Source organism: Oncorhynchus mykiss, chromosome 7, assembly GCF_013265735.2.
Source record: "Oncorhynchus mykiss isolate Arlee chromosome 7, USDA_OmykA_1.1, whole genome shotgun sequence".
NCBI classification, from domain to species: domain Eukaryota; kingdom Metazoa; phylum Chordata; class Actinopteri; order Salmoniformes; family Salmonidae; genus Oncorhynchus; species Oncorhynchus mykiss.
Genome location: NC_048571.1, coordinates 60,750,055 through 60,774,468, shown reverse-complemented (window position 1 = coordinate 60,774,468; position 24,414 = coordinate 60,750,055). Strand labels below are relative to the sequence as shown.

Sequence of the window (24,414 nt, the reverse complement as noted above, 5' to 3'; positions counted from 1 at the left end):
TGTTGCCTGCATTAATCAATAAAAGTCTGAAGCTCTTCTCTGTTGTTCATATTTTCCCTATTTCAGGATGCATACTGTGTGTGTGTGTGTGTGTGTGTGTGTGTGTGTGTGTGTGTGTGTGTGTGTGTGTGTGTGTGTGTGTGTGTGTGTGTGTGTCTGTGTGTGTGTGTGTGATTGTCACGTGCACAAGTACAGTGAAATGCCTTTCTTGCTTCCTCTTTCTCAACAATGCAGTATAATCAATATCAGTAGAATTAAACAATTGTAATAATTCCAGAGTTGGTGCCAATACCATATTTACAATGTGCAGGGATACTGGAGTGGTAGAGGTAGATACAGTATGTATAGGGGTAAGGTGACTAGGCATCAGGTTATCTGATAAACAAAGTAGCAGCTCCATATGTGATGATTGTATATGAGTGTGTAGAGTCAGTATGAATGTGGGTGTGTGTTAAGTGAGTGTGTGTGTGTGTAGAGTGTCCGTAGAATCAGTGCAAAAGTACAAATAAAAAGTGTATATGCAGATAGTCCCTGCGGCCATTTTGTTGGCTATTTAGAAGTCTTATGGCTTGGGGATAGAAGCTGTTCAGGAGCCTGTTGGTGTCAGAGAGAACAGTTTATGGCTTTGATGGCTGGAGCCTTTAACAATTTTACGGACCATCCTTTCACACTGCCTGATGTAGAGGTCCTGGATGGCAGGGAGCTCAACCCCAGTGATGTACTGGGCTGTCCGCACCGCCCTCTGTAGCGCCATGTGACCGAGGGCGTTGCATAAACCATACCAAGCAGGGATGCAGCCAGTCAAAATGCTCTCAATTGTGCTGTTGTTTAGCTTTTTGAGGATTTGAGGGGCCATACCAAGTCTTTTCAACGTCCTTAGGGGGAAGAAGCCCTGTCGCGCCTTCTTCACGTCTGTTTGTGTGTGTGGACCATTTTAAATCCTTAGTGGTTTGGACAACGAGGAACTTGAAGCTCTCGACCCGCTCCACTGTAGCTCTGACGATGTGGATGGGGGCGTCCTCGCCCCCTCGTTTCCTGTAGTCCACGATCAGCTCCTTGGTCTTACTGACATTGACGAAGAGGTTGTTGTCCTGGCAACACAGGTCACTGACTTCCTCCCTGTAGGCTCATCGTCGCCGGTGATCAGGCCTACCACCGTTGTGTTGTCGGCAAACTTGATGATGGTGTTGGAGTCGTGCGTGGCCACATAGTCATGGGTGAACAAGAAGTACAGGAGGGCGCACTAAGCACACAACACAAGGACAGTTGTTGTGCACACATAATGTAACTGACTGCTCATTATATAAAGGATTAACAGCCTTGCGGATTCTTCGTGTGTGTGTGTGTGTGTGTGTGTGTGTGTGTGTGTGTGTGTGTGTGTGTGTGTGTGTGTGTGTGTGTGTGTGTGTGTGTGTGTGTGTGTGTGTTGCAGTGCGTCTGGAGGCAGCCCAGCAGCTGTCAGTAGAGACCGTGTCAGAGCGTAGTGTCCGGGTGCTGTGGAGGGGAGTGGGTGGAGCCAGGGCCTACAGACTGGTCTGGGGACCATTCACAGGTAAGGAGCGGAGAGATGCACCAATCAGTATTGACTTTTGTATTTACACAAAAGGGTTGTTCTGCAGAAATGCAGAATGGAATTTATGATAGAATCTGTTAATACTTTATATAGTGAGCAGTCGGTGACACAATGTGTACACAACAACTGTCGTTGTCCATTTCACCCTTCCATTTTTCCTCTGTCTACTCTCTGCTCTCTTCTTTCCTGCCCCTCTCTTCTCTCCCTCACCCCTATCTCCTCTCCCCCTGTACCTGTGTCTCTCCCAGGACGTGATGTGAAGTCTGTCGAGGTGGCTGGCGACACTGAGACTCACACCCTGTTGAACTTGCAGCCAGACACCGAGTACATTGTCACTGTCATCGCCCTCTACGAAGACAACACAGAGGGACCTGCTGCTACCGCCAGGTTCAAGATAGGTACAGAGCTACACACAAATGCATGTATGCACTGCAGACATACATTTCCCTCTCCTTCTGTCCCTCTGTCTATTTTCATCTGTCTCTGTCCCAGTAACTTCTACTTGTGGTTCATTTTAGCCAGTGAAAGAATGCATTTATAAAATACTTTCTGCTGCATTCAACAGACCTTAGTGTAAGGGACTATAGGGGGTGGAGAGGCAGAAAGAGAAGGAGAAATAGAATAATAGAGCCTTAGAGAGCCATAGATATAGAACACTGTATATATGGTAAATGTCTATGGAGAGAACAACAACCGTTTAGTTTTATGAATTTCTTTATTCCTCGTATTATTGTTTTCTATTATTTATATTTTTTCTTTCTGCATTGTTGGGAAGGGCCCTTAAGTAAGCATTTCACTGTTCGTCTACACCTGTTGTTTACGAAGCATGTGACAAATAAAATGTGATTTGATTTGATTCCTATCCTCGTGGGGACCTAAAATGTATATCCATTCAAAATCCTATTTTCCCTAACTCTAATACTAAACCAAATCCTAACCCTAACCTTAACCCTAACCTTCACCCCTAACCATAATCCTAAACCTTAACGTCTAACCTTAACCCCTAACCCTAAACCGAACCCCTAAGCTTAAAATAGCCTTTTTCCTCATTGGGATGTGGGAAATGTCCCCACGAGGGGAAATTTGGGGATTTCAGGTCCCCCACGAGGATAGAAGAACAAGCACACACACGCGCGCACACACACACACACACACATTCACACACACACACACACACACACACACACTCACACACACACACACACACACACACACACACACACACACACACACACACACACACACACACACACACACACACACAAATACAATCACCCCCTGTGTATGACTAATTTTAGAGGGATGTCTTTACTTAAAGGTGCACTGTGCAGAAATTTCTCTGCCATTTCCTGGTTGCTAAAATTCTAATAGTTAGCCTAACTTCATTTTATGTGACAAAACAAGCAAGTATAGTGTAGACAATCATTGTACATTCTAAACCGCTGTAAAATATATTTTCCATAATAAAAATATAGTATTTTCAGCTGTTTGAAGCTGGAGTGCAAACCGAAAGTAAAATACGCCAAAAAATGTACTTAAGAACAGGACGCATTAGAAATAGCGCACATAGAACAGATCTGACACTTCTTATATGACAGATCTAGAACACACATTTCTAAATGAATTTGGTCGGTTCGCCCAAATAATATTGCATGGAATTGTGTGTGAGTTAAAGACGAGTCATCATTGGTCTCTAAGGGAGGTGGGTGCTGTAGCTAATTAGGACAGAATACCCCCTAATGTTCCTCTCTGGGATCTTAGATCTCAAATGGGAAGGGAAACACAACTATGTTTGTGTAGCTAGCTACACTCTAAAAAATGCTGGGTTGTTTGTTTGACCCAAGTGCTGAGTTGGATGTGTTGGGTCACTTAGTTGGGTTGTTTTCTTAAAAAATAGCAATGTTTGGTTGTTGATGCTGGGTTATTGGTGCTGGATTATTGGTGCTGGGTTATTGGTGCTGGGTTATTGAGATGTGACGCAGCGGTCAGATCAGCAAACTGGAGGCGTAGTTTTAGTAGTGACATGACACGCAGGAAATGTATTTTTAGCCACCTGTGAGAGTAAATGTCATATTAAAAAGACCCAGCTGTTGGGTCAATCCAGCATGAAAGTAAGAAATACCCAACTGATGATTAAATGAACCCATGTTTGGGTAATCCCAACAACCCAACATGTTAGGGTATTCAAACAACCCAACTGGCTGGGTCAAAATAACCCAGCGTGTTTTCCGTGCAATATTTACCCAGCTCTGGGTTACCAAAGAACCCAAAATGGGTTGTTTTTAACCCAGCATTTTTGAGAGTGTAAGATTTGTTAAAAACAACTATACTGGCAGTCCAATGAAAATGCATCATGAATTGAAATCCCCTAAAAGAGCTGAATATCACCTGAAGGATTTGTAAGAGGTTCTGACATAGCATGATGTATCAGTGGTTGTGTTGTGTCTGTGTGTTCCCCCCATGCAGAGCGTCTGGAGCAGCAGGTGCTGAAGGCAGCCACCACCGGGCCCTCCTCCATCCGCCTCACTTGGAACCTAATCCAGTCTGCCAGGGGATACCGCCTGGAGTGGAGGCAGGGGGAAGGTCAGACACAAACACTCATCCTCACAATACAGTACCAGTCAAAAGTTTGGACACACCTACTCAATTCAGGGTTTTTCTTTATTTTTACTATTTTTCTACATTGTAGAATAATAGTGAAGCCTTCAAAACTATGAAATAACACATATGGAATCATGTGGAAAACAAAAAAGTGTTAAACAAATCCAAATATATTTTATATTTGAAATTCTTAGGGTAGCCACCCTTTGCATGATGACAGCTTTGCACATTCTTGGCATTCTCTCAACCAGCTTCATGAGGTAGTCATCTGGCATGCATTTCAAGTAACAGGTGTGCCTTGTTAAAAGTTAATTTGTAGAATTTCTTTCCTTAATGCGTTTGAGCCAATCAGTTGTGTTGTGAACTGTAAAATGTTCTTTAAGTGCAGTCGCAAACACCATCAAGCGCTATGATTAAACTGGCTCTCATGAGGACCGCCACAGGAAAGGAAGACCCAGAGTTACTTCTGCTGCAGAGGATAAGTTCATTAGAGCAAACTGCACCTCAGATTGCAGCCCAAATAAATGCTTCAGAGTTCAAGTAACAGACACATCTCAACATCACGCGGTGTCTTTGTGAGACGCAGAGTAGGTGCATGGATGATCTCCGCATGTGTAGTTTCCACCGTGAATCATGGAGGAGGAGGTGTGATGGTGCGGGGGTCTTTGCTTGTGACACTGTCAGTGATTTATTTAGAATTCAAGGCACACTTAACCAACATGGCTACCACAGCATTCTGCAGTGAAACGCCATCCCATCTGGTTTGCATTTAGTGGGACTATCATTTGTTTTTCAACAGGACAATGACCCAACACACCTCCAGGCTGTGTAAGGGCTATTTGACCAAGAAGGAGAGTGATGGAGTGCTGCATCAGATAACCTGGCCTCCACAGTCACCCGACCTCAACCCAATTGAGATGGTTTGGGATGAGTTAGACCGCAGAGTGAAGGAAAAGCAGCCAACAAGTGCTCAGCATATGTAGGAACTCCTTCAAGACTGTTGGAAAAGCATTCTAGGTGAAGCTGGTTGAGAGAATGCCAAGAGTGTGCAAAGCTGTCATGAAGGCAAAGGGTGGCTACCTTGAAGAATCTGAAATATAAAATATATTTTGATTTGTTTACCACTTTTTTGGTTACTACATGATTCTGTATGTATTATTTCATAGTTTTGATGTCTTCACTATTATTCTACAATGTAGAAAAAGGTCAAAAAAACAACAACAAAAAAAAACCTTGAATGAGTCGGTGTCTAAACTTTTGACTGGGACTGTACATGCGTATGCACACACACACTTGTGCGCCACACAAGTGTGCACACAAGCACACACACATACAAAATATGAATGTACTTTCAAACCGTTCAGCATGAATTACATACAGTACACTGATCCACTCATACAAACATTGATGTACCCTCACTGACTGACTGTCAACATCTAACTGACTTACTGTATTCCTCAGGTGGCAGAGTGCAAAGTCAGTCGTTCTCCCGGAGCACCACTAGTTTTGATCTGACAGGGCTGCAGCCTAGCACTGAGTATGTCATCACCCTGTTCACCCTGTATGATGGACGAGAGGAGGCCACCCCCGTCTCCACCTCTCCAACAGGTCAGGGATAGTGGCAGGCGCACCCCCCCCATTAAATTATTTGTATATTTTACCAGTTTCACTACTATTTTACTGACCCCCTCCTGTCCCTCGTCCCTGTATAGTGGAACAGCAGGTGGGGAGTGTGTCCAACCTGCGAGTGGTAGAGTCCCTGGGCAGCACTGTGCGACTGGGATGGACAGGGGTTGCCGGGGCAACACAGTACCGTATCCTCATGGTCAATACGGAAGGTAAGGGCATGTCTCAAATGACACCCTTTTCCCTCCTTATGTGCACTATTTTTAGATCAGAGGCCACATAGGTGTTAACACTGTGTATTTATAGCGCAAACAGAGGAAATACGCAGTGTCCCTGGAAGCCAGACGACCCTTGACCTTAGGGATCTGACGGAGGGCGTGTCTTATGGGGTCAGCGTGACCGCTGTGGTGGGAGACAACGAGGGGGACCCGGTCACTGTTTACATCAAAGCAGGTGACACAGACATTGTATGCTACTGCTTGCTCCAGCTTGTCTTGAGAGAGGATGTGAACAGATTGAATGGGTGCAGATCTTGGCTCAGGGCTGCAGTGTGTTTGCCAGTCTGGTAAACAATGGTCTGCTGTGTGATGAATGGCTGCCAGCTGAATATCCATGTCAATGGGTGGTGAATAGAGATACTGAGGAGAGGTGAGCTGAAGCAAGCCCAGGCAGAGATGACAGAAGAGGGCCTGTGGGCTAGTGTGGAGGTACAGGACATGGCACCTGGGCCGTGTTTAGTTGGCATGAAACGGAAAAATGTTTTTAAAATGGGAAATAAAAGTTTGATATTGAACATTGGAAATGTTTGGTTGTCCACTGAACTACAGTGTTCTTATTGATGTATGATTGCAGAACAAGCATTGGAGAAAGTGACCAACCTACGTGTGACAAATATCAATGGTCGGCGACTCCGAATCGCCTGGGCAGGTGTTTTGGGGGCGACAGGGTACAGGGTCACGTGGAGACAAGGCAACAGTAAGTGTCAGATGATTTCTAATTGGAATGATTTTGTGCTAAACTAGTCCTCTGAAATACAATTATTTTACATGTTATGATAAACATAATTAAAGCAGCAATCCCTATTTATGTATGTATGTGTTACTGTCTTTCTCACCCTCTATTTAGATGCTGAGCAGTCCCAGTGTTTGTGTCTATAACAGTATGTTTCACTCCTAGATGCTGAACAGTCCCGTGATCTGGGACCAGAGGCCTCAACCTACACGTTGGAGGGGTTACAGCCAGATGAGGCTGTGGTCCTGGGTTTGGCGGCTGTGATTGGTCAACGCATCGGGGAAGTGGTCACTCTCTCAGCCAGGACCAATGGGAACACCGGCTCAAGCTCAAGCACGGTTAGCGGCCTGCGAATCGTTGATGTCACCTCTCAGAGGATACGCATCACATGGTCACCTGTTTCCAGGGCAACTGACTACAAGATTACCTGGCGCAGTGAAGATGGTAGGCGCGGTTACAATAAATTATTTGGATGTCATTTGATGAATAAATTACATTCTTATGGATCCTTACCTTAGGTCTCAAAGCACATTAAGGCTCAAATAACACATTTTATAGGGATTGTCTTGTGGTTTCTGTAGTCTAATAGTACAGTAGTAGCAATCCCCAGTAGCATTCTCCTCTCTGCCTGATCCTATCTCTCTACAGGAGTGGAGTCCTCCCGCACAGTGGCCGCTGATGTCACTTCCTTCACCATTGACAGCCTTCAGGAAGATTCCTCCTACCGGGTGTCAGTCTCCTCACTGATTGGCTCTCGAGAAGGACGCCCCGCCTCCCTGAACACCAGAACAGGTACTCAATCGCTCAATTTCCAAATTGACCACTAACCTCTATCCATTCTGTTCTTGATAGCCCTGGTTAGCTGTCAACAATATGATAACAGCTTTTCTTTGCCCTCACTTAGTTAATTTTAAGGATTGATTGAATTAAATGAGTGCTACACTCATATAAACAGTGCTTGTAAATTGGTGACTGAACTCTTCCACCTCTCTGTCCTCAGCATCAGACCAGGGTGTTGTGGGAACAGTGACCTCACTCCAAGTCCAGGAGTCCCGCGGTGAGGTCGTCAGGGTAACATGGGTGGGCGTGCAGGGAGCAACAGCCTATCGTGTGTCATGGAAGCGAATTGATGGTAAGAGATTTGATCAGTTTTTTTTGCTTTGAAACATTTTGAAATCTGAATGATATTCCCTGATAGTTCATGATTCAATGGCATAGTATCCATAGCTTATCTTTAACATATGAACCTCTATTTACACCTTTCACACTGAAAGGTCCAATGCAGATGTTTTTATCTCAATATCAAATCATTTCTGGCTAACAATTAAGTACCCTACTGTGATTGTTTTGAATAAAAATAGTTAAAAATGAACAGAAATAGCTTCTTAGCAATGGCCAAATTCTCAAGCAAGAATTTTGATAGGACAACTTGGGAGTGGTCTGTGGGGAGGGGAAAACTGAACATTTGCTGTTATTGGCAGAGAGGTTTGGAACTCTCTTTCTTATTGGTCAGTTATAGGGTTGGGCAACTTTGATGGGGATGGGGGCCATAGGCCTGCGAAATTGGTCCACGGGACTACAAAAGGGGGCCCCGCCTGCAGCCCTCCAGTTGCCCATCTCTGGTCTATTTAAGCAATAAGGCATGAGAGGGTGTGGTATGGCCAATATACCACGGCTAAGGGCTGTTCTTATGCATGATGCAAAATGGAGTTCCTGGAGACAGCCCTTAGTCGTGGTATATTGGAAATATACCACAAACCCCCAAGGGCTTTAACATAATATTAATGAAACATGGCAGCCATTTTGTGCAAGACCACTCACCACTGCCCCTTCTGTCTTGGTGTAGGTGGGGAGGAGAGGAGCCAGCTGGTGGGTGGTGACCTGACAGCGGTGGATCTGGAGCAGCTGGACCCAGGGGCTCAGTATGAGGTGCAGGTCATGGCCCTGGTCCAGAACAGACAGGGAACCCCGGTCTCTGTCAGAGTCACCACACGTGAGTCACCACTACATCACAGCCTTAAAGAATAGAGACTGTGCGGTAACATGTCCCTCTGTTGATTAGAATGGATATGAAAACATTGGAAGGTGTAACTTTCCTGTAGTACTATGTCAATTCAGAAAGTCATCTAAATTCCAATTCCAAATTGTTGAATTTGAATTTCAGTGTACTTTAAATGGATTTGAACCCAACCCTGCTATCTAGCGTTATGTCCCATAATACTGTAACTTTCCTGTAGTATTATACTGTGTGTGGTGTTTTGATGGCTACTGCTTAGTACTGTATTTCCTCTCCCAGTATTCTCATGTGTGTGTGTGTGTGTGTGTGTGTGTGTGTGTGTGTGTGTGTGTGTGTTTGTGTGTGTGTGTAGCAGGGGAACCTGCTGCTGTAGCCCGGGTGGAAGGGGTCAGGGTGCTGGAGGCTACCCCAGGGGTGCTGCGTCTGGTCTGGAGAGGGATGGCCGGGGTTACAGGGTACCGCATCTACTGGAGATCAGCCCTGGGTAAACGCACAGATACACACAAAGATAAATATACAAATACACACACAGATTTATATACAGATATATATGCATACATAAAATGTGCATCCAAATGTATTTTTGTGATTTTTTTGTTTACTGTTTCATTATATTCTCTATTGGTTCCATGTAGGCGAGGCTGAATCGAGCCGTCTGATAGGTAGAGATGCAACCTCGTTTGACCTGGATGGTCTGCGGCCTGGGGTGAGCTACACTGTGAGGTTGGCTGCCATCTTCAGGGACAGAGAGAGTCAAGCTGTCACTATCACTGCCTCCACAGGTATACTTCTCTGTCAACACCATCTCCTCTCCTTTCATTCACTATAGTTAGGGACAGGAGTTTCCTGACCATGTGACCTGACCAAGAAAAACTCTTGGCCCTAGTAATAGGCTATAACTAGTCACTCACTGTAGTCACAGTATCTCTCTCCATTACTGATCCCTTGCTTCTCTCCTCCTCCCCTCAGCTCCCTTACAGCCTATAAGGGGTCTGCGTGCTATGGAGGTTACCGAGAATTCTGTGTTGTTGGACTGGGTTCCATTAACGGGTGCTACAGGATACGTCCTGCGCTGGAGAGAGGAAAGGGGTGAGACAGACACTGGATAATGTGGTTCAATTTAGTATTTTATTGACAAAGTTACACATTGAAAGGTTGATCTCTAATCTTTGTCTGTGTGTGCGTGTGGGTTTGTGTGTGTGTGCTTGCTTGCTTGCATGTATGTGTGTTCTCTAAACAGATACTGGTCCGGGTCAGTCCATCCCTCTGCCTGGGACATCCAGCTCCTACAGGGTGACTGGGCTGCGTCTGGGACTGGGGTACCGCTTCACCCTGCAGCCTAGCTTCCAGAGGGAGGTTGGCCCTGAGACCTCACTGGACGAACGTACTGGTAAGACTGACAATTCTCATACTGGCCCCTGAATCCCTTAAACTACTACTTTCTAAACATTTCTGCACTGTGACATTTCTTCCCCAAATGTTTCTTTGCCAGTCTAAGAGGAACCAGCCCAACTCAATATTCCTCTCTCTGTCACTGTGTCTCTGTCTTCAGTGTGTGTAGGTGGTCGTCTGGACGTGGTGTTCCTGGTTCCAGCTTCCAGGGATCGGACCAGCCTGGTTGAGCCCCTGCTCTCTCTCCTGACCAGCGCTGCCGGCTCCCTCACCAGCATCGGAGCCCAGGATTCACAGGTACTGGAGTGGTCTACGATCAGTTTAGCCTTTTAGATCATAATGAATAAGACGGTTAGGAACCTGATCCTAGATGAGGGCTCCTACTCTGAGACGCTTTGTGAAGGCCCAGACATCTGTATATTGGCTTCTGGTGTACTTTTGTGATGTGATTCTGTGGTGTGGTGTTATATTCTGTGGTTCCTGCCTCCTCCAGATGGGGATTGTAGTGTACAGCGCCCGGCCCAAGGTCTGGTTCCTGCTCAGTCGCCATAGCAACAGTGAGACGCTGCTTCAGGAGATCCTGTCCACGCCTTTTGAAGACGGCCCAGGGAATGCTATAGGTGTGTGTTTTATACATACCTGTGTGTGTGTGTGTGTGTGTGTGTGTGTGTGTGTGTGTGTGTGTGTGTGTGTGTGTGTCAGGGTTTTGCATTAGGACAATTTGGAAAGATTTTAATTTATCGGACATGGGTGCATAACCCATTAGGCCGTCCACCCATATTGGCTAAATGAGCCATATTTATGTGTCCTTCAAAACAACCTATAGGCCTTACTAATTACAAAAATACTATTCCCTGTGTTCTGATGAGTAGCGTATACACAACTTTATATCCTATTGTTTTATCGTTTTTTGTCTTTCCTAAAACAATAAATCAAATAAAATGTAATTGGTCGCACACACATATTTAGTGAAATGCTTGTAAAGAATAACTGTTCACCTCAAGATTCAAGCTGTCCCAGATTTGAGCACTAAATGCAGCAGGGAATTGCATGCATAGGCCTATAGGCTTAGGTGTCCACTGTATTATAGTAATATTTAAAATATATATATTAAGGAGAAGAAGCCTAGGCAGAGCCCCAAAGATATGTCGGCAGCATGCGATGCCGACATGAATTTCTTTATACTTGTCAGATAGGCTATACTATAGGTGTACAGAAGGAGGCTAATTCGTTCATTTTCTATAATACTATTTTTTTTATATAGATAAGCGTTATATTGTTAGATTATAGTAGTAACTCTGGTATGCCTAAAACGTTCTTCTTAACTGTCGGAGTCAGTTGGAGCAGCGGTGTGCTTATCATAGGCCTGCAGTATAATAGGCTAATAGCCACACCACAGCAAACTTTCACAAAAATGTATACACTTTATTAAGGTAATATCAAAAGTAATTCAAGCCATTAGGGAAAACACGAGCAGGATATTATATTGCTGCAAACACAACATTACAGTTGCAACTTCATTCAGAAAAAGAAAATGGCTCAACAGAATCAAGCAAAACACTTGCAAACTGGTTTTAACCTTCACAAAAGTTTTGCACAGGCTATATTGCAGCAGTTATCCAACAAATGACAGCAATAGGCTGATTATATTTATTTTACAACAGGATTACTTATAACTGATTTTACAGCTAGTACGGAGCACACAATTAAAAATACTTAATTTAAATAAATTTAGCCAACGAAAATGTCTCAACAGAATGAAACAAAACATGTTTTGCATGTTTAAAGAACTGGTTTAGATGAATAAATAGGTCTACAATAATAATAATGATATACAATAATAATAATGATAAAACAAAAAGTATTATAAATAAAAACATTTTAATGTTCCAAAATTGCATCCTACTTAATAAGTTGCACAGTTGCCTGCATTTGGCTGCACCAACATTCTTCTTATCTTTGTCCACTACAATATTAACACTTGTCCATACAGAGGACTTTCCCATTGTAACAGGTCTCTAGACTTACATTTTCCCTGGTGCACTGGTGCCACTAAGTCTTTCAGTTGGTGACACCAGCCCATGCTTTGGTCGCACAGTCATTCACAGTGCTTTATTTAAAAGTGTAATAGACTACTGAGATGGTATTGAAGAAATTAGTTGTTTCATCATCTTTTCATGTTGTGATTCTACATATTTTAATGTACAAAATGTGCAACCTAATCCAGTGATTGTCATGCATTTTGGGTAGACAATTATAGAGCTGAATTTGCCTGCATCTTTATATGCTCTAATACCATAGGCTAATTTATTTAAGTAAGTGAAAACTCAAAACACATCACTAACTATAGATAATAGCTACTCATAGTAGCCATGTATTAACCTAACAGTACATTTAATTTCCCCCAAAATGTTGCAGTTGTAACATACCGCTGAATGAGGCCTATGCACTAGCAATGGCCAATGTGCATTTCGCACTTTGTATCTCAAAGCCATATCAAATATCTTGTTTGTAAAATAGTTGCTATTGAGCTCAAAATGGGGGTTGAACAATAAAATGTATACCACAGGAGGTTGGTGGCACCTTAATTGGGCAGGACAGGCTTGTTTTAATGGCTGGATCGGAATCAGTGGAATGGTACCAAACACACGGTTTCCATGTGTTTGATGCCATTCCATTTACTCCGTTCCGGACATTATTATAAGTCGTCCTCCCCTCAACAGCCTCCACTGAAGTATACCTACAGAAAGCTGAGAACATCCTCTCTCCGTCTGTGACAACAGGATAGCTGTGTTTTCCCAGCAATTGGATTTTAAAATGTTATCCAATCAGAACACTTTTCTTTCTCCTAGAGCATTTTTTCCCCCGGGAAAGAAGAGAGATAGAGTGGCTTGGTCGACACAACAGCAGGAAACGGGTACATGCAGGAAGACACTTTCAAATCATGTTTTTAGCCTCCTAAAAAATAGGATGTTTTGATTGAGGTGAATGAATATGCAGCCCGCACCGATACGACCAATAATGTTTTTTACTCGCACAGCCAAATCAACGGGTTGCATAATGCAACTAAATGGAGCCCTGCCTTGTAGGCTTTTCACTATAGGCATACGGTCTAACTTCGTTCCATCTTCGCAATCAACAGTAGCCTTTGCCAAGGCTCCTCTGTCGCTATAATTTTATTTATCGGCTTTTCATGTATTTTATCGTCCAAAATCCGCCAATTACCGGCTAATGGATAACCTGGTGTGCGTGTGTGCATACGTGTATGCGATGATATGTAACTGTGTATCTTTCCCTGCAGGCCAGGCGCTGACGTTCACTAGACAGTTCCTTCTCAGCCCGACAGCTGGTCGTAGAGCAAGAGTTCCTGGCGTAGTGGTGATCATTGCAGACAAAAAATCATCCGACAACATCACTGTCCCAGCCAGTGCTGTCAAAGCCTCAGGTAGCCTCACACAGACTGTATAGAAAGCACTAACACACAAGCAGATATACAGCACCTGCACATCTCTACTAATAGAATCTGCTACAATAGTTTTTATCCCCACAGTCCCTTGTCACTGACTGTTTTAAAACAAAAAGGTTGTACAGTAAATAAATACAATTCCAACATTTACATGACCATGTGTGTGTGTCTATCAGGTGTCACAGTGCTGGCGGTGGGTATAGGTCGGGCGGACTCTGAGGAACTGCGCCAGGCGGTGACAGATGGCAGCACCCAGAACCTCCTATATGCTCGTGATACCACCCAGCTTGGCACCCTGCACGCCGACCTGGCTGACCTGCTGTGTGGTGTCGCCAGGATACCAGAGGGAGGGGTGAGTTAAGAGAGGAAAAGGTGTTGGGGAGGTGAGAGAGAGATCCTGTAGATCCCATGATATTGCTGTCAATGTATGCTCTCCCAGTCAGTCAGTGAATCATTGCCAGGGACTCAGTGACAACAATATGGTGGAGTGCTCTGGGTCTCAGTGTGTATGTTGTTTCCTATCAGGGCCCAGTGGCAGAGCCGTGTACCATACAGTGTCCTCGGGTGAGTTACTTTATTGTCCCTCATCCATCCAAATACAGTAGCCATCACTACACTATCACCATACCTTTCAATTTGTGTGTGCTCTCTTTTTCATCCCTCTTTCCCTCTTTGCCCTGCTCTCGCTCTTATCTGTTCATTTTACTCTCTCTAGGGTGATCGAGGGGAGCGAGGAGAAAAGGTAACAATTGAATTGTTTTAATACCATGCTCTGTAATGTTGTCTTGGAAGCTCTATGGTCAGTAGTTGTATCAGTTGTCCTGAAAAGTTACTGACTCTCTGCTACAGGGAGAGATAGGACGAGACGGTACTGACGGACGCAAAGGAGAGCCTGTGAGTCATTCACCACTGAATATTGATCTGTTACTGGTAGCTCAAACATTAGCGTCTACCTATCATTCACTGAGATATTTAATTGTGTGTGTGTGTTCTAGGGTCGTGATGGTTTGCCTGGCAGGGACGGCCCAAGGGGGCCTGAAGGGCGACAGGGCCTGCCTGGCGGGAGTGAGGCCCCCTCAGTTGGTGTTAGAGGGGAGAAGGGGGAGAGGGTAAGTACATACACATAAACACGTATACTCAACACTAGTACTGTTGTACTGTTCTGCTGTATTTACTGTTGTTCCCTCTTCAGGGTTTTCCTGGTCTGGATGGGGGTCCAGGATTGCCAGGGCGACCAGGGACCCCGGGCCCTGGAGGAGTACCGGTGAGTAGTCAGGGACCGAAATCACAGTCAGGGCCAGTCCCAGTGTGTTAATCTAAAACCCAGTAACACATGTTGTTATCCTGATGTTCTTATAAGTAGTAAATGGCCAACGGTTCATAGGAGCAGGAGCCTATCTCCTGTTTATGTAGGGTGAGGCAGCTTGATGTACATCCCCTGGACAGGACACTAGTCTATCGCAGGGCCTAAGCCCCAATCCATCTCCTTAATGCTGAGCAGTGGCGATTTTAGCATGTAAATCTTGTTGGGGGGGGGGGGAAAAAAAGAGTGGGATGCATGCCAACAAAGACACAAAACAACACTAAACAATACATGAATTGCACTATAACGGTGACAAACAGTGCCTATCACCTGTTAGGGCCTACATAAAGCTGTCCCAACAGCAGAGTCCCAACACCTTACCACTGCTACACCTGGCTATCAGCGGAGCCTATCTGGCAGTGAAACAGTTAATTCAGCCTCATTTACTACCTTTTAAAAAAACATAGCTGGTATGGCTGATTTGTTTAAACAAGTGTGGTTTCTACTGACAATTGAGATGTACAAACTATGGCATAAGGGGACGACAAGCAGATAAGAGGCAATCCATAAATTTGATTAAGACATTAATGAGCGAGCTAGGACAGACGTAGTCAATATAACTATTCAAATTTAAATTCAATCAAACACATACACATGGTTAGCAGATGTTGTGTAGCAAAATGCATGTGCTTCTATTTCCAACAGTGCAGTAATATCTAACAAATAATCTAACAATTCCCCAACAACTACCTACCTACACATAAATCTAAAGGGGTGAATGAGAATATGTACATATAAATATATGAATAAGCGATGGTCGGCATAAGCAAGGTGCAATAGATGGTATAAAATACAGTATATACATGTGATATGACTAATGTAAGGTATATAAACATTATTAAAGTGGCATTATTTAAAGTGGCATTGTTTAAAGTGACTAGTGATCCATTTATTAAAGTGTCCAGTGATTGGGTCTCAATACAGTATATACATGTGATATGAGTAATGTAAGATATGTAAACATTATTAAAGTGGCATTATTTAAAGTGACTAGTGATCCATTTATTAAAGTGTCCAGGGATTGGATCTCAATGTGGGAAGCAGCCTCTCTGAGTTAGTGATTGCTGTTTAGTAGTCTGATGGCCTTAGATAGGTAGAAGCTGTTTTTCAGTCTCTCGGTCCCAGCTTTGATGCACCTGTACTGACCTTGCCTTCTGGATGATAGCGGTGTGAACAGGCAGTGGCTCGGTTGGTTGTTGTCCTTGATGATCTTTTTGGCCTTCCTGTGACATCGGGTGCTGTAGATGTCATGTACTTTCCCTCTCCCCCTTCACCACCCTCTAGAGAGCCGTGTGGTTGATGGCGGTGCAGTTGCCGTACCAGGCTGTGATAAAGCCTGACAGGATGCTCTCGATTGTGCATCTGTGAAAGTTTATCAGGGTTTGTGTGACAAGCCAAATTTCTTCAGCCTCCTGATGTTGAAGAGGCGCTGTTGCACCTTCTTCACCACGCTGTCTGTGTGGGTGGACCATTTCACCACTGCTTCTCCACATTTGGAGACCTCCACTGCTGACCCTTGTGGATAGGGGGCTGCTCCCTTTGCTGTTTCCTGAAGTCCACGATCATCTACTTTGTTTTGTTGTCGTTGAGTGAGAGGTTGTTTTCCGGACACCATACTCCTAGTGCCCTCTCCTCCTCCCTGTAGGCCGTCTCGTCGTTGTTGGTGATCAAGCCCACTACTGTTGTGTTGTCTGCAAACTTGATGATTGAGTTGGAAGCATGCATGGCCACGCAGTCGTAGGTGAACAGGGAGTACAGGATAGAACTGAGCACGCACTCTTGTGGGGCTCCAGTGTTGAGGGTCAGTGAGGTGGAGATGCTGTTTCCTACCTTCACCACCTTGGAGCGGCCCATCAGAAAGTCCAGGACCCAGTTGCACAGGGAGTGGTTGAGACCCAGGGCCTCCAGCTTGATGATGAGCTTGGAGGGTACTATAGTGTTGGATGCTGAGCAGCATTCTTACATAGGTATTATTTTTGTCCAGATGGGATAAGGCAACAATTGTTCAGCACTTTTGAAATGTACTGCAACAGAATTCAGAACATGGGCCATTCTTGCAGTGTTTTCACTGTACACCCAAATAAAGGGTCGTATAAGCAGACAATGAAAGCTCTTACAATATTCGATGATTACATTTCTCAAAAACAGGTTGTAGGCTACATGTGCACCACCAAGTCAGAACAGTAGGCAAAATTAAATTCAGATTTTGCAGTTCCGAGTTACGTTGTTTTGAGCGTGGCACAAGTCATGCTTCATTGACAGCATGGCCAATGTTGAATGTTTATCATTTTAAACTAGGATAAGAGACCCTTAAAACCTCTTGATCCTACTTGAGACGCAGACGTCTCAAGTAGGCACCTGGAAATGCAAATGCGATACGCTAAATGCTAAATGTACTCGTTAAAACTCAAACGTTCATTAAAATACACATGCAGGGTATTGAATTAAAGCTACACTCGTTGTGAATCTAGCCAACAAGTCAGATTTTTAAAATGCTTTTCGGCAAAAGCATGAGAAGCTATTATCTGATAGCATGCAACACCCCAATATACCTGAAGGGGACGTAAACAAAATAATTAGCGTAGCCGGCGCTACACAAAAACGCAGAAATAAAATATAAAACATTCATTACCTTTGATGATATTCTTTGTTGGCACTCCTATATGTTCCATAAACATCACAAATTGGTCTTTTTCCCGATTAAATCCGTCCATGTATGCCCAAAATATTCATTTGTATAGCCTGTCTGGTTCAGGAAAAAAGCTCTCTTCCAACACGCAACGTAATTTTTTAAATTATATAAGTTGCCTATATTCTTTGACAAAACACTTCAACCTACTTTTGTAACCCAACTTTAGGTATTTGTAAACGTTAATAAGCGATCAAAGCATGGATACTTTTTTCAGCTTTCAGTGACCAGTTTTTCTTGCGCTTTTCGATGAAACACATGCTCTGTTATAGTCACAGCCGTGATTTAACCAGTTTTAGAAACTTCAGAGTGTTTTCTATCCACACATACTAATCATATGCATATACTATATTCCTGGCGTGAGTAGCAGGACGCTGAAATGTTGCGCGATTTTTAACAGAATGTTCGAAAAAGGAGGGGGTAGAATGAAGAGGTTAATCTTAGACCACACAGCCACTCCACTGAATAACAGGCTAATGATTGCTTTGCAATGCTTGCAGTTAGCCACTGATTCCTTCCAAACCAAACATTGTTGAATTTGCGATTTCCAACTTGTTGTGTAATGTTTATGTCCAATGGCCAATGAGCACCGATACGTTTTATCTATAATTTCTCTTAATTATTTATCTTCATATGACAATGATTAAAAATGATTTGCCAGTAGATTGTCGACTTGATTCATGATGATGACTGCTAGCTAAGATTTTGAAAGTATCAGTCCAATCAAAGCACTTCTAATGTAATTCTATGGCAGCACCCAAGGGGCTTGAATTTTCTAGCTCTTCCCTTAGACTTGACTGTGACTTAGTTTCCTCATGAGTGACAGAACATTGAGCCAATCACGGCGCAACGCTCCGTATTTTCTGTTGGCTTTCCCCACCACCACAGAAAGCACTTAGCTAGGCTGAATCACCTGCATTTTGGAGCTGCCTTACTCAAGAAAACAAAAATGAGACCATGTTTGTATGCAGCTTTATTATCTCAATGATATATATATTTTTTTACATTGTTTGAAAACGTATTTTTGACACGTGTTAATGCCAAAATAACATGCAAATCAGGAAAGGCCAAATAATGTGGGTCTCAAAACAGGCTATGCCTCACCTGCTCTGAATGATGGGTCGCCACTGATGCCAAGCGCTCAGCATTTTTGGTATGACTCGACCAGGGATCGAACCCCTTACCTTTCAATCTCAGGGCAGACAATCTAACCACAATGACGCTGGAGTTGGTCCAACCTGCTCTAGACGTTGTTTAATAGATGTTTTGCTATTTTGTCTTTTTCAGGGTTCACAGGGGAGACCAGGTATCAGAGGAGATCCTGTGAGTATCCCTCAACAATACCTATTTGATCTGTTTATACTGTATCTAGCAATTATGTGTGTTGTATTATGGAGTCAGATTTTTGATGTTTTCTCTGTGGCAGGGTGATCCTGGGGTTAAAGGAGCATCAGGGACAAAGGGTGACCGGGGCGACAGGGTGAGTACAGCACACCTCTTTTCCCTCAGTAAACTATATGTTGTAAGTGATTGGAGACAGGTGCAGGAATTCGTAATAGGGGGGGATTTAATACTCCACCCAAAATATACAACATGCCATGAAAAGGCACGGGGATGAAGCCCAAAACAAACACGTATACAAAGACACAGGGATGTAACCCAAAGAAAAGAGCAGGGTTAAACCTCTAATAAATACACGAGACGAGACCTGCAATACACTACACGAGACCCGTAATAACAAGTGCACAACAATACACGGGACGAGACCCATAATAACAAGTGCACAATACACGCAGCACAAAAGCCGAAAGAACAGGTACTCACAGACCAACGGACATGGGAACAATAACTGACAAGACAATGGTGAACAGAGGGCACATATATACAATTACTAATCAGGGGAATTGGAATCAGGTGTGCGTAATGAGACAGTTCAGTGACGCCTAGACTCTGGTGACGTAGATCTCCAGAACTGGTGCACAGAATTAGCAGCAGTACCGGGGGAATCTGTGACAGTATGTCATCCCATCTGTTATTTGTATATTCGATGTTCACTAAGCTGGTTCTCTACTGGTGTTTCAGGGTGAACCAGGGTCGGCTGTTTCAGGAGGAGGTCTGCCTGGCAGGAAAGGAGAACCAGGGATTCCAGGATTACCAGTGAGACACACACACCCACACAGTCAGACACACACATGCACGTGTGATTGTAGGTCAAATTCTTTGTGATGATTAATGATATTTCTCTGTTACCTAGGGTACCACAGGGCGTCCAGGAACTGAAGGGGCCAAAGGCTTTGTGGGACCTGCAGGGATCCCAGGACAGGACGGTCGCCCCGGGATACCAGGCGCCCTTGGCCTCTCCATCAAGGTCAGTTACCCTGGTCTGGTCCTTGAACAGACCACATGGGAAGAAAGACACTAATTCAAGTAGCATGTAACCTGTATGTATACTGTGAATATCACGAGTGACCACATGTGGGAGAAAGACACAAATTCAAGTAGCCTGTAACCTGTGTGTCAAGCAATCAATCAAATGTATTTATAAAGCCCTTCTTACGTCAGCTAATGTCACAAAGTTCTGTACAGAAACCCAGCCTAAAACTCCAAACAGCAAGCAATGCAGGTGTATGTATACTGTGGCTATCAAGTGGCCACATGGGGAAGAAAGACACTCATTCAAGTAGCCTGTAACCTGTATGTGTAAGGCTCAACGCTGGACAGGAGAAGCAGGTGCAGGGAGTCAAACATTTAATAGGGAACGTACATGGAACACGACAGAAACAGCGTCAGCACATGGGTAAACAAGGACATATGACAAACATCAATCCCGAAGCAGGGAACAGAGCTAGGGAACAGACAGATATAGGGAAGGCAATAACACAAGTAATAGAATTTGGCGGAGTCTAATGAGGGCAGATGCGCGTGACCGGGAAAGACAAGTGTGAGTACTGATGGTGGCTTGATTGCGTAATCCTGGGGAGCCTGGCAACCTCGAGCGCCAGGGGGAGGAAGAGCGGGAACATGCGTGAGTGTATGTATACTGTGAACGTCAAGAGTGGACACACAGGGTTGGAAGAGAGTTGCTACTCATTTCGCAGGCACCTCATCAGTTCAGGTTCAATTGAAGTTGCTCCCAAAAACATGTCCCTTTTCAAAAGTGCGTAGATGGTTCAAACTTCAGGTTATGGAAGTGCTGTGAGGGATGTTCATACATATTTTACTTCTTCATGTAAAATGTATCCTAACCTTGAGAATAACCCCCAACAGTCTGGCTGTGATATGATAATATGGAAAACGAAAACATGATTAGATTTCTAGTTTCTTTTCATGTGTCATTTAAAAATGATTGGTTCTGTTGAGATGTATAAGAGTGACCTTAGGAACCTTTCTCTCTCTTTTAATATCTCTGTCGTCCTCCTCTGTATCTTGTAATTTTCCACCTGATCGTACCCTTCCATCAGTTTCCTTGACAACAAGATACTCTTCAGACTTAAAGGCCTTGATGTTTCGTCATAGTGCAGTAGACGGGCAGTGTGATTGTGTGCATGTCTGGGAGTCCAATGTATTCCTATACTGGGATGTATGATATAGCGTCTGCGGAACAACAAAACTCAATCACTAATCATTCCATTCTTTCTCTCTCCTCTCTCTTTCTCTCTCTCTCTCTCTCTCCTTTTAGGGAGATAAGGGCAGCACAGGAGAGAGGGTGAGTCATCCAGTGCTGTCCCCAGCTTGTCTTGTAGATTCATTGCACATATCTCTGTTGGAATGACAAGAGGATAATGATTGTCACATCTATTTTATTTCTCTCTATCTGTGTCTGTCTGTGTGTTTGTCTTGCTTACAGGGACCTCCAGGAGTGGGCAGTGGCTTGGCTGTAAAGGGGGAGAAGGGATCACCGGTAAGATTTGTCAATCACTGGACATGTGTCTTTGTGTATGTGTCTGCATTTGCATCGTGCAGATCTCTGAGGTGATAATTATACTGTCTAGGGCTGCTACGGTGACCGTATTACCGCAACACCGGCAGTCATGAGTCATGATCGTAGTCAAATTCCATGTTGTCATATTAACTAGGCTTCTCCAAAACTGTGCTCTGATGCCACTGATGGTCGTTAGAAGCCTACTAAACTTGCTGACGGCCAGTCGCTAATGGCCTGGAACTCAGCGCTCTCTTGTCCCTCTAGTCTAACCACTCTGACATCAATGCAAATGCAATTGAAAATCACATCGAACACTTCACCTGTTGCACAGCGAGAGCCAACTCCTCATAGCTGGTTGATGCATGGAATGAAATAATTGTTCCTAGAAGCCCATGTTGTGCAAAATGTATATAGACAATGAAATTGCAAGAGAAAATAGTTTTATTTTAAAAAAGGAGGATCTCATCAGCTTTCTATAGGCTAGGCCTACTATATTTATTCTTCAACTTTTCTAATATTAAGCACATTGCTTTACTTTGCAACACAACCGTAGTAGCCTACCTGGCTGGCTGGAAAATGAACTGTGGGAAAAACGTCCTCCATTTGCTATTCAATTGCATACGGATGACATGTCTTATTTCTCCCTGGCCCTGTTCCAACAGGTGCATGATAATGACCCGTTCTAAACTCATTTCACAATACAGAACCAGTCAAACGTTTGGACACACCTACTCATTACAGGATTTTCCTTTATTTTACTATTTTCTACATGGTAGAATAATAGTGAAGACATCAAATCTATGAAATAACACATGGATTCATGTAGTAACCAAAAAAGTGTTAAACAAGTCAAAATATATTTTATATTTCAGATTCTTCAAAGTAGCCACCCTTTGCCTTGATGACAGCTTTTGCAAATTTGGCCTGCAGGTCGCCAGTTGGGGAACCCTGCTATAGGCCTAGGGCCCCTGGAACCAGGTTGGAGAGCCCATAGCCTACAGAGCCTAGTGAAACGTGTTCTTATAAGCCCAGTCATCACTGGCCACTATTTCAAAGAGGATCCCAGCTTTTTCGTGCTGCTATATTTCTTGCTTAAATTTAAGCACATTATTCCACTTTAAAATCGGTGTAGCCCACCTGGCATATTGAAATGTGCTGCACTTCCTCCATTCGCTATTTGAGTGCAGGCTACAGATGGCTACAGATGACATGTTTTTTTGGTGGGCCATTCTAAATAAAAAATAATTCCACACACACTGAGTGTACCAAACATTAAGAACACCTGCTCTTTCCATGAGATTGACTGACCAGGTGAATCCAGGTGAAAGCTATGATCCCTTATTGATGTCACTTGTTAAATCCACTTCAATCAGTGTAGATGAAGGGGAGGAGACAGGTTAAAGAAGGATTTTAAGCCTTAAGACAATTGAGACATGGATTGTGTATGTGTGCCATTCAGAGTGAATGGGCAAGACAAAAGATTTAAGTGCCTTTGAACTGGGTATGGTAGTAGGTGCCAGGCACTCCGGTTTGTGTCAAGAACTGCAATGCTGCTGGGTTTTTCACGTTCAACAGTTTCCTGTGTGTATCAAGAATGGTCCACCACCCAAACGACATCCAGCCAACTTGACACAACTAAGCACTGTTTTCAACATGGGTCAGCATCCCTGTGGAATGCTTTCGACACCTTGTACAGTCCATGCCCCGACAAATTGAGGCTTTTCTATTTTATGTTCAATTTTATGTTTTTTTATGTTTATGTTCAATTGTCTTCCTCTTACTATAAAATCTTGTCCGGCTAAATGAACTAGTGTAGCTCACAGCCAAATGGCATAGCCAGATCAGGGCCTAACATAAGGACAACTCACACTAATCTGTTCTTCTGAAATAGGCTACATGTTTCTTAAGACCTGCCTAAAGTAAATAATGGATTTATTGTGATGGTGTAGGCTATATTAAATCCATGTATTAGACTTTTTAAAATTCCAAAGGTCCGCATCAGCAGCTTGTAGTCTCTGCATGGAGGCCCCGAGATGCTAAACGTTGATGTTAATTAACGGTCAATTACTGTGAGAACGGCAGGTATTTGCATTACCCGCTGACATTCCATGACCGCCACAGCCCTATTCATGTCTATGGTTTGATATGTCTGTTACCATAATTGATGTATTTTGTTGGTTTCAGGGTTCTGATGGAAACCCAGGAGCTCAAGGTCCCAGAGGACTTACAGGACAACAGGGAGCCAAAGGAGACAAGGTTGTGTGTGTGTGTGTGTGTGTGTGTGTGTGTGTGTGTGTGTGTGTGTGTGTGTGTGTGTGTGTGTGTGTGTGTGTGTGTGTGTGTGTGTGTGTGTGAAAGAGAGAATGTGTGAAAGAGAGAAAGTGTGTACTGAGTGTTTTTGATGTTTCAGGGAGAGAGTGCAGAGGGGTTGCCAGGACCGTCTGGGAAGACAGGAGAGCCTGGTGATCGGGTAGGACACACATTCACATGCATACATATCTGTTACATATCATGTACAGTATATTCCAACAATGTAGTATTTTTGTGATTTAGGGTCTCCGTGGGCCTGCTGGAGGCCTTGGAGTCAAGGTAAGACAATACAAAACATTAGATACAATCTCCATATTTGGGTCTAGAATTGATGAAACAATTTATATTTGGGTGGATGGATGACCCTGCTCTCTCTGTCTTCTCAGGGGGACCGTGGCCAGCCAGGTGAGCCTGGATCACAAGGTGACAGGGTGAGTAAGGATA

The 24,414-nt window shown here is 43.8% G+C and overlaps 1 protein-coding gene across 7 annotated transcripts in view; it reads left to right on the top strand.

Moving 5' to 3' along the window:
* The window catches only part of LOC110528989 (collagen alpha-1(VII) chain), a 123,247-nt gene that overhangs the window by 48,057 nt on the left and 50,776 nt on the right, over positions 1–24,414 (top strand). For all 7 annotated transcript variants that reach the window (XM_036983697.1, XM_036983698.1, XM_036983696.1 and 4 more), the window contains exons 11-44: positions 1,433–1,552; positions 1,822–1,971; positions 4,040–4,156; positions 5,636–5,782; positions 5,887–6,012; positions 6,107–6,253; positions 6,653–6,775; positions 6,977–7,255; positions 7,460–7,603; positions 7,812–7,943; positions 8,658–8,804; positions 9,181–9,312; positions 9,464–9,610; positions 9,798–9,917; positions 10,069–10,218; positions 10,381–10,517; positions 10,714–10,840; positions 13,522–13,665; positions 13,863–14,038; positions 14,212–14,250; positions 14,402–14,428; positions 14,536–14,580; positions 14,682–14,795; positions 14,879–14,950; positions 19,026–19,061; positions 19,165–19,218; positions 19,821–19,895; positions 19,993–20,106; positions 21,418–21,444; positions 21,586–21,639; positions 23,845–23,916; positions 24,071–24,130; positions 24,214–24,249; positions 24,357–24,401. In XM_036983697.1, coding sequence (XP_036839592.1) covers positions 1,433–1,552; positions 1,822–1,971; positions 4,040–4,156; positions 5,636–5,782; positions 5,887–6,012; positions 6,107–6,253; positions 6,653–6,775; positions 6,977–7,255; positions 7,460–7,603; positions 7,812–7,943; positions 8,658–8,804; positions 9,181–9,312; positions 9,464–9,610; positions 9,798–9,917; positions 10,069–10,218; positions 10,381–10,517; positions 10,714–10,840; positions 13,522–13,665; positions 13,863–14,038; positions 14,212–14,250; positions 14,402–14,428; positions 14,536–14,580; positions 14,682–14,795; positions 14,879–14,950; positions 19,026–19,061; positions 19,165–19,218; positions 19,821–19,895; positions 19,993–20,106; positions 21,418–21,444; positions 21,586–21,639; positions 23,845–23,916; positions 24,071–24,130; positions 24,214–24,249; positions 24,357–24,401 — 3,635 coding nt within the window. The remainder of the gene's footprint in view (positions 1–1,432; positions 1,553–1,821; positions 1,972–4,039; positions 4,157–5,635; positions 5,783–5,886; positions 6,013–6,106; positions 6,254–6,652; positions 6,776–6,976; positions 7,256–7,459; positions 7,604–7,811; positions 7,944–8,657; positions 8,805–9,180; positions 9,313–9,463; positions 9,611–9,797; positions 9,918–10,068; positions 10,219–10,380; positions 10,518–10,713; positions 10,841–13,521; positions 13,666–13,862; positions 14,039–14,211; positions 14,251–14,401; positions 14,429–14,535; positions 14,581–14,681; positions 14,796–14,878; positions 14,951–19,025; positions 19,062–19,164; positions 19,219–19,820; positions 19,896–19,992; positions 20,107–21,417; positions 21,445–21,585; positions 21,640–23,844; positions 23,917–24,070; positions 24,131–24,213; positions 24,250–24,356; positions 24,402–24,414) is intronic.